Source organism: Alosa pseudoharengus, unplaced genomic scaffold, assembly GCF_046254945.1.
Source record: "Alosa pseudoharengus isolate Yale_2024_CS ecotype anadromous, Long Island Sound unplaced genomic scaffold, YU_APseudo_1.1 YU_APseudo_1.1_scf_9, whole genome shotgun sequence".
Classification (NCBI taxonomy): domain Eukaryota; kingdom Metazoa; phylum Chordata; class Actinopteri; order Clupeiformes; family Clupeidae; genus Alosa; species Alosa pseudoharengus.
In genome coordinates, this window is record NW_027468881.1 from 33,147,410 (window position 1) to 33,157,409 (window position 10,000).

At 45.6% G+C, this 10,000-nt stretch overlaps 1 protein-coding gene across 2 annotated transcripts in view; it reads left to right on the top strand.

Moving 5' to 3' along the window:
* The window catches only part of prkcz (protein kinase C, zeta), a 167,867-nt gene that overhangs the window by 74,089 nt on the left and 83,778 nt on the right, over positions 1-10,000 (top strand). The window contains exon 1 of one of the 2 annotated variants that reach the window (XM_076276456.1): positions 207-313. The exons of the other annotated variant lie outside the window; for it this stretch is intronic. Within the exon in view, the coding sequence (XP_076132571.1) occupies positions 280-313 (34 nt within the window). The 5' untranslated portion in view covers positions 207-279. Of the gene's footprint in view, positions 1-206; positions 314-10,000 lie in introns of those variants that run through there. 2 annotated transcript variants of the gene reach the window in all.

Here is a 10,000-nt window from a genome sequence, read left to right on the forward strand (position 1 = left end):
CCGGGACTCCCTCTCCCATATCCATCCCCCTCCCACAGGAAGTGGAGCCAGTCTACTTCCTGTCCCACAGGGGCAACAATGTGTGGAAACAGGTCTGAGCATTAGAAACGCCCCTCTCTTAAAGGCAATGCCCCCATAGGCATCCCCCTACACCCTTATGGTGCTGTGTGTGTGTGTGTGTGTGTGGTGACCAGTAAGCACAGACCAAGATCACACACACACACACACACACAAGGGACCCCACACACCAAGAAGAAAGCATAGACTGTTTCAGCAGAAATGGCGGGATTCTTCACAGCTTGTCACTATCCAGGTGCAAACGCTCTCTCTCTCTGTCTCTCTCTCTCTTTCGTTCTCTCTTTCTCTCTCTCCATTGCTACAGTTTAGATTATGTCATACCTTTTCCCTTATGGTATCTGATGGCTCATACTCATATTGGGAATGGGGTGTAATTCTCTCTGATTAACCTTTTCTGTCTTCATCTCTGGTTCTTTCTTTCTTTCTTTCTTTCTTCTCTCATTTACACTTCCCTCCCCTTCTCTCTCTCTCTCTCTCTCTCTCTCTCTCTCTTTCTCCCTGTCTCTCTTCTTTCATGCGGTAAGGCGGTATAAATGGGCTGCTGCAACACTGTTGCTTCCTCAGGGATAGTGTTAGGAGGTCAGCATTTCTGTGACGATCTGCGTTACTGTGGTGACATAATGTTCTGGAGGGTGTTTGTATGTGTGTGTGTGTGTGTGTGTGTGTGTGTGTGCGTGTGAATTTATGTGTGTGTGTGCGTGTTTGTGTGTGTGTGTGTGAGGAGGTGTTTCTGATAGTCCAGAAAGAGGACACTTATTAGCTACTACAATGTACTCCATGAGACTGGTGTGATGTGGTTCAGCATCTACTCTGTTCTGCTATGTAATGGTGTGGTTTGGTGTTGTGTGGTGTTGTGTGGTGTTGTGTGGTGTTGTGTTGTGTTGTGTTGTGTTGTGTTGTGTTGTGTTGCGTGGTGATGTGTAGTGTGTGGTGTGGTGTTGTGTTGTGTCTTGTTGTGTTGTGTTGTGTGGTGATGTGTAGTGTGTTGTGTTGTGTTGTGTCTTGTTGTGTTGCGTGGTGTTGTGTAGTGTGTGGTGTGGTGTAGTGTGTGGTGTTGTGTGGTGTTGTGTGGTGTTGTGTTGTGTCTTGTTGTGTTGTGTCGTGATGTGTAGTGTGTTGTGTTGTGTCTTGTTGTGTTGTGTTGTATGGTGTTGTGTAGTGTGTGGTGTGGTGTAGTGTGTGGTGTGGTGTTGTGTAGTGTGTGGTGTGGTGTTGTGTGTGCGGTGATGTGTAGTGTGTGGTGTGATGTTGTGTCTTGTTGTGCGGTGATGTGTAGTGTGTGCTGTGATGTTGTGTGTGTGGTGATGTGTAGTGTGTGGTGTGATGTTGTGTGTGTGGTGATGTGTAGTGTGTGGTGTGGTGTTGTGCGTGTGGTGATGTGTAGTGTGTGGTGTGGTGTGGTGTGGTGTAGTGTGTGATGTGGTGTTGTGTTGTGTTGCGCTCCGTAAGTGGGCCAGTCAGGCGGCTAATGTAGTGTAGTAGTCTGGGCTTGTGTGGTGATGTGTGGTGTGGTGAGGTGTGATGTTGTGTGTGTGGTGATGTGTAGTGTGTGGTGTGGTGTTGTGTGTGTGGTGATGTGTAGTGTGTGGTGTGGTGTGGTGTGGTGTGGTGTAGTGTGTGGTGTGGTGTGGTGTTGTGTTGTGTTGCGCTCCGTAAGTGGGCCAGTCAGGCGGCTAATGTAGTGTAGTAGTCTGGGCTTGTGTAGTGTGTGGTGATGTGTAGTGTGTGGTGTAGTGTGTGGTGATGTGTAGTGTGTGGTGTAGTGTGTGATGTGGTGTTGTGTTGTGTTGCGCTCCGTAAGTGGGCCAGTCAGGCGGCTAATGTAGTGTAGTAGTCTGGGCTTGTGTAGTGTGTGGTGATGTGTAGTGTGTGGTGTAGTGTGTGGTGTGGTGTGGTGTAGTGTGTGGTGTGGTGTGGTGATGTGTGGTGTGGTGTGGTGTGGTGTTGTGTTGCGCTCCGTAAGTGGGCCAGTCAGGCGGCTAATGTAGTGTAGTAGTCTGGGCTTGTGTGGTGATGTGTGGTGATGTGTAGTGTGTGGTGTAGTGTGTGGTGATGTGTAGTGTGTGGTGTAGTGTGTGGTGTGGTGTGGTGTAGTGTGTGGTGTGGTGTTGTGTTGTGTTGCGCTCCGTAAGTGGGCCAGTCAGGCGGCTAATGTAGTGTAGTAGTCTGGGCTTGTGTGTGGTGATGTGTAGTGTGTGGTGTAGTGTGTGGTGTGGTGTAGTGTGTGGTGTGGTGTGGTGTAGTGTGTGGTGTGGTGATGTGTGGTGTGGTGTGGTGTGGTGTTGTGTTGCGCTCCGTAAGTGGGCCAGTCAGGCGGCTAATGTAGTGTAGTAGTCTGGGCTTGTGTGTGGTGATGTGTAGAGTGTGGTGTAGTGTGTGGTGTGGTGTAGTGTGTGGTGTGGTGTGGTGTAGTGTGTGGTGTGGTGATGTGTGGTGTGGTGTGGTGTTGTGTTGCGCTCCGTAAGTGGGCCAGTCAGGCGGCTAATGTAGTGTAGTAGTCTGGGCTTGTGTGTGGTGATGTGTAGTGTGTGGTGTAGTGTGTGGTGTGGTGTAGTGTGTGGTGTGGTGATGTGTGGTGTAGTGTGTGGTGTGGTGTTGTGTTGTGTTGCGCTCCGTAAGTGGGCCAGTCAGGCGGCTAATGTAGTGTAGTAGTCTGGGCTTGTGTAGTGTGTGGTGATGTGTAGTGTGTGGTGTGGTGTGTGGTGATGTGTAGTGTGTGGTGTGGTGTGGTGTGGTGTGGTGTTGTGTTGCGCTCCATAAGTGGGCCAGTCAGGCGGCTAATGTAGTGTAGTAGTCTGGGCTTGGCGCCGCTCACTCACTAATGCATTTGGATTGGCCTCAGATGACATCACCGTTGCCGTCGGCTGCGGCGCATGCTGCAGTGGAGTAACGCGCAGCGCACCGAGCCGCCATCACTGACCAGGTCTGTCTGAGTCCGCTAACACTCAGAGAAAGTGCCGGAACCCGCACTTCTGCTCCGTTCCCTTGTCCTCCGGGCTGCGTCGGTCCATGCTGTTATCGGCCGAGCTCTGCACAAGCCGGAGTATTGATCTGTGATGTGATTTTTCATCTCTGTCGTCCCATGAGGTCTCTCATTTGTGCTGTGTGGTAGGCCTGGAGGCTGGGGGCCTGTTTGTGCTGGGGTTGGTGCTTTCTTGCGTATTGCATTCCCCTGCTTCAGCACGCTAGCACTGAAACTCCCGTTGGAGGTCACTGGTCAGTTGTGGAGATATTCGAAAGGGGCTTTTGTAAAAAAAAAAAAAGCCCCAGGTGTTCTTTTCTACCCTCAGAAATGCCCTCTGTGAGTTTTACCCCCCTCTGTAGCCCACAGACCTGAAAAGAAATGACTGCGGCAGGCAAACTGCTCATCCAGCGCAATCATCACATATCACATGTCTCAGAGTGTGTGTGTGTGTGTGTGTGTGTGTGTGTGTGTGTGAAATATTTCTCCCCATCCTGTGCTTGGGAGGATGTAAGATCCAGTATCTCCTCTCTCCTTGTCCGGAAAAGCCACTAAGGGAATCCCAAGAGAGGGGTGTGGAGGTCCCCTGAGGAAGCTTCTGCCATGACGATAGTATCTGCTCATCTCCCACTGAGTCACTGGCATCAAACCCTGCCCAGCAGCACATCACAGGAGCAGACTCACCCAGGCAGAGGGGCTAGGGGTCAGATGCAGGTCTCCTCAAGGTCATAAGGAGGTGTCCTATCTGTGTGGCTGTTGTACTCGAGACCAGCTTGCTAACCATGCCACCACGATCCTCTTAGAGTCATCTGCAGGGCGTTTTGAAGAGGTGGAACACTTACCGTCAGTATGTCGACTACTCATGAAGTACGGGACTCTTGTTTGAAGCATTCTATTGATGTATTCTGTTGTGCACATGGTCTGTTGTGCTAGTACACATGGTCAGTTGTGCACATGGTCTGTTGTGCTAGTACACATGGTCAGTTGTGCACATGATCTGTTGTGCTAGTACACATGGTCAGTTGTGCACATGATCTGTTGTGCTAGTACACATGGTGTGTTGTGGTAGTACACATGGTCTGTTGTGCACATGGTCAGTTGTGCTGGTACACATGGTAGGTTGTGCTAGTACACATGGTCAGTTGTGCTAGTACACATAATATGTTGTGGTAGTACACATGGTCTGTTGTGCTAGTACACGGTCATGGGTATATGGCCAGTTCTGTGTGTTGGTGAGGCCTCAGCGCTGTCTGTACTGTATGTGGTCTTATCCCGCCTCTTTATGCAGTAGAGCTAGAGAGTTAGAGAGCTTCTAGACACGTGCTTCTTGCAGGTTGCTGAGATCTCTCTGGTCTCTGGTGTCTGTGTAAGTTTCAGTCCTCGTGCCTGCCCCTTCAAGTACTGACCCGTGGCGTACCTAAGGTGGACCAGTGCTCTTTCGGTGCTCTACACAGCTGCAAGAGTGAACAGCACTAATAGCTGCGCTCTCTGAAGCGAGCCTCTCTGCTCGCCCTGCTCCCTGGACCATGCTGAGGCCAGCCCTGCTGGACCTTAGCTCTGCTGGAGAGTGCTGGCTGTCCTGCACTTCAAACCCCTGAGGATCTCCAGAGCTGCATATTGCAGTTGGGCACGGCACACTTAGACACTGACACTGCAGCATCTGCAACACTCTTCTCTCAGCCCCCCACTGCTGTGTCACCACAGCCCTTATGCCAGTGGGCAGGAGATGTTGTGCTCCGTGTAGCGCAGTATATTTCTTCACCTTTATTTAGCTGAACATATTGCAAATGGTTTAAAAAAAAAAGAATTACTTTTAGCTGGTTGCATTTATCAGCTTTGCCCAGATCTGTCTTGCGGAGACCTAGAGTGCTCTGGCTGGGTTGGGCTCGGCTTGGCTGGGCTATCGCTGTCGGCATGGTAACGTCTACTCTTGAATGTCCTGAAACCACCCCTACCCCCTTTCAGGAGCACTCTCTGTGTGACCCAAATACTTCACACTGTGGCATTCAGCTGACCGTCTCACCAAAGCTATGCACACTAGGGGCAGGGGCAGGGGCATAGAATAGAATAGAGATTGATAGAATAGAATAGAATATGATAGAATAGTATAGAATAGAATAGAATAGAAAAGAATAGAGTATGATAGAATAGTATAGAATAGAATAGAATAGAGTATGATAGAATAGTATAGAATAGAATAGAGTATAGGGCTTATTCGCAAACACCGCCGCGGCCATATTGTTGATATGACATTCCAGTTCTATAGGCTATATTCTATGTGACAATCGCTTATTATCGATTATTGTCAACTGAATTACCCCGATATTTATTTATAGCCTAACTGTCTTGTTCATACATCGGCACACGTCGCAGCTGAAGGGGACAAGCGTTCAAGTCGCCTGAGTCAAGGTCGGCGAACTTATATTTGTTCCACCAACGACATCGTCTAACATTGCCATGATCGCAGAGAATAAAGTTGCATCTCATTGGACTGCAATTGTATCTTGCGTTTGCCTGTTGCTCACAACCTGCAGCCAAGGACTTTGCTAAAGTAGGCCTAGTTTAAAGTGGGTTAGCCAGTGATCGTTTTTGTCTGATAACTTCTACAGGAGGATCTATGATGCAACTACATGTCTGGCAGAAAGGGCTAACATATTCTCTGTAACATTTCCAAAATCCAAGTGAACAAAACACTATACAAATCAGAAGTATCTACTGATATCTTTCTCCGCTGAGTTTGTTCCTACTATCTGCCACTTGCCGTTCCACTAAGACAAGCTGAAAAGGGCGCATCATGAATAAATATATTAGCCTTTAGGCTACTGTAAACGTTGGCTAACATTGCCTACCTAGCAATGCTATCTATGCAAATGCAATTATGTCCAAAGGTAATCTATGGTAGGCGACTACATCAGGCTACTGCTGATGTCTCCGCATTGCATAGGGGCAGCTGTCTGCGCTGTCTAAAACGTATTTAACTTAAGCCCACAGAGGACAATATAATATAGTATTAATAATACAAATATAATAATGGCGATGTGAGGAGTTGGCTGTACGTTTAGCCTAGGCTATTTATCTTATGTAGCCACAAGTCTCTCCTGCGCTGACTACTTCTCAGTCTCATTCTCTTCTCGTTTTCTGACCATGTCAACATTGAGCAACGAAAATAAGGGAGATTTTCCGGGTTACTCACCCAAAATACAGGGGCATTTCAACATTCGTCCTTCTGTTGCTATCCCTCTGCTGAGAGCAAGAAGTCGTAGGCCTACTACAAAACTGCTGCACTAATTAAACGAGGTGTGAAGCTAAGCTAGAGATTGGCATCAAATCGTGCTCTCTCCCACACTGTTCTGATCACTCTCAAGCAAAACGATGCTTTAAAAACATATTTTCGCTGGAAGGGCAGGGGGTACAGGACAACAGTAAAGAGACGGCCAAGTCCGATGGGGCTAATGTTATGAAAGTAATAAAATATGGGATATTTTACGGGAAAATATTAAAACAGGAAGACAGCTGGGAAAAAGTTGACAGGTAGGCTATGTTTCTGACAGTGGGTGAATCTAGAGCTATTTGCTGTTAGAACGGCCTGTATTGCTGTTGTTAGAACGGCCTGCCCTGTAGCCTAGGCCTATTGCACAACATAGGCCTACCATCACGTTAAATTTTGTACAAATAAATAAATAGCCTACAGCGATCATACCGGCGCTGTCGCGCTTGTCAATTGACAGCTGCATTAAATAGACCTACCTATGCATTTTCTATATCAACAAAATGGCCGCTGCGAACGTTATTACCTGATTATTACGTAGATCGAATAAGCCTAATAATAGAATAGAATAGAATAGAATAGAATAGAGTATGATAGAATAGAATAGAATATGATAGAATAGAATAGAGTTGAATAGAGAATATAATAGAATAGAATAGAATATAATAGAATAGAATAGGATAGGATAGTGGAATAGAGTTGAATAGAAAGCAGTAGAATACAGAAGGGCAGAATAGAGTAGATGAGAGTAGTAGAGTAGAGTAGAGTATTTCATTGCCCATATAAGGGGTGGGTATGGCATGAAGCGTGAGACATGTGGTGCTGTTGAGGTGTTACTGGGTAGATTATTCTACTCCTGCCGCAGACCCTACTGCAGGGGTGGGCAAACTTTTTGGCTCAAGGGCCACATTGGGTTTTGAAAATTGACCGGCGGGCCGCACAACACCCCCCCCCCCCCCCCCCCCCCCTTATAATTTAGTATGAAAAGTATTTGTTTTAAAATATTAATTGCTTAAAAATACTGCTAATTTTATGCTGTTTAACAAATGTATAAATTGTGCACTGTCGCTTTAAGACAGTCACTTTAATTCACTTTTATTTCTCAATGATCTTCTGCCTGCTCCGCTATGGCTAGTGCTGTACCTACGGCTGGGCCCTCTCACAGTTTTTAAATGGTCAGTAGTGGGAACTACTGTTGCCTTCATGATTTCCTTTTAAAACTTTCTTATAAGAAGGAGATATTAATTATCAACAATCACAGCTGGAACCTGCGGCTCTCTCTCCCTCTCGTGAGTGCAGACGCGTTCCCAATTAGCCTAAATGGATTGCATGTTCAAGTTAGATCTGCTGCAAACGAGATAACTAAGAGTTAACTTAGTTTAACATGATGTTATCTCTATTTAACATGATGTTTTGACATTGACATTGTAAACGTTATCTAAGGAGAGTGAAAAGCAGTTTGCAGTAAAGCTAACCAACGTCGTCTCTATCGCAGGAAAAAAATAGCGATCAGCCTGATAACTAAATGAAATGCTCGGCGGGCCGGATGAAAGTGTTTGGCGGGCCGGATCCGGCCCGCGGGCCGCAGTTTGCCCACCCCTGCCCTACTGTGAGGGCATGGGTAGAATAGAGATCATGTGACATGCTTGTCTGCCTCTGCTGGAGAAGAGACACATATGGAGTCAAAATAGGGTCTTTAATATTGAGAGCTTGTGAAAAGATGTTCACATGTGTAATAAAGTTTTGCAGCTGTGCAAAAGGAGTTCTGCATGTGAAAAGAAATTTCGTACCTGTAGAAATATTTTGTACATGTGTGAAAAAATTATGTACCTGTAGAAATATTACGTACTTGTGTGAAAGAAATGTGTATCTGTAGAAATGTTTTGTACATATGTGGGGGGGGAATGCGGATCTGTAAAAATATTTTGTACACGTGTGGAAAAAATATGTACCTGCACAAATACTTTGTACGTGTGTGAATCTCCTACGCGATGCTTTCCTGCGCAACACTGAAAGTACGAGTGTGAAACTGAGATACAAGCTTACGGACTTTTGACCCTAATTTTACTGCCTTTCTGAAGAGCCAATCAACACATTGCTTACTGCCAACCAATCAGCGTTCCCCACCACCTAGATTTTGGTGCTAAACAGATTGGCTTCATATCGAAGAGTATACCAGAGAATGTCTAATAAGACATTATTAGTATACTCAGAGCCCGTCTATAATGTCTTATTAGAAATTCTCTGGTATACTCTTTGATTGGGGTTGCAAAATTATAACTTAATTAAGAGTGACGTGGTAGCTCAATTTATACTGTGATCGCAAAAAGGGTTGAAGCGGAGCCATAATGTTAACGTTAGCTATCCCATCCGCTTTTTAGACTGTAACGTTATAGGTTAGCTTCTAGCTAGCAGTAATGTTGACGAAATAGTTGAATTATTCATTCCATTTCCGAAAGGGTGATTCAGTGGTGTCATTCATGATTAAAAACAGTAATACTGTACACACATTTATGTTTATCTGCTATTATTATTTGATATGAGAACACGTTTATTTTATCACCCTTTGCAAGCCTATAATAATAGCCTAGTGGACGGCAAAAAGACGAATCAAATGAATGGGTTGTAATGGGACATCCACAGCTAGGATATTATAGTGAGTGAGATTATAGCAGAGGCGATTGCTCTAAGACTACAGGGGAAGCTCAGCCTCCTCTAAAATATCACGGAAAATCGCATCAAATAACACTATTACATTAGCTTCTAGCCTACTATTCCAACTAGAACATGCTGAAAACATGTTAATCTTCATGGCTAGTTTGTTCAGCAATAAGGTTTTGCCGGTCATTTATCGTGATTTTGCACCCGTAATACATTGCTGTGACGACGCGATCCATAAAAAAAACCATGCAAAAACCCATAGACGCTCGGCTTCACTGGACTTTCAATGGCACTACAGAGTGGGCTGATCTCAGTGCAGAAAAGCTACATGTTTATTGGACAAACGCCACAAAATCGTCATTTCCAGGGAAGCCCGGCGTCTCTGGGAGTGAATGGGACAGTGGGATGGCCCGGACGCCGAGCTTCTGTATGATGATTGGAGGAACCGTCATAGAGGCTGGACTCTTTTTGATTGACAGCATATGTCGCGATCTGACAGGAAGTGGTTCAAGTTCAAGGCAGGGATGCGTTAACGTTAGTGTTAGCAGGTGAAGTCGAGATACAAGGCAAGTTACAGCCTACTGTTTGGGATACTTTTTGCCCTCAAAGAACAATATAGCACCTTAATAATATTAATTTAATAATTTACCATTTTTATCAGAGCTTCCCCTGTTCCAAAGAGCAGCAATCGCCACTGGATTATAGTAATGCCCTTCCAGGACTGTTGGTTTGTTGTTTGGAATACAACATTTTCTTACATAGTTTTGTTTTCTTTGTGTTTGGGGAGTATTTTAACCACACGGTTATCTCGTCAGTTTATGAAGCACAGCAGCGGTTGCTATAGCAACCATAGACTGAACAGGACGGTAGACTACCAAGCAAGCAAGCTTAGGCAAAGTCTATGGCAAGATCTGAATGTAAATGGATAAACCCGTTCAAGCGTTTTCTTTATTTCCTATTTCTTTCAATTCTTTAACTTAAGACATGTAAGAATTACGCCTACTTATTCGCTGGGCAACGTAAAAAACTGA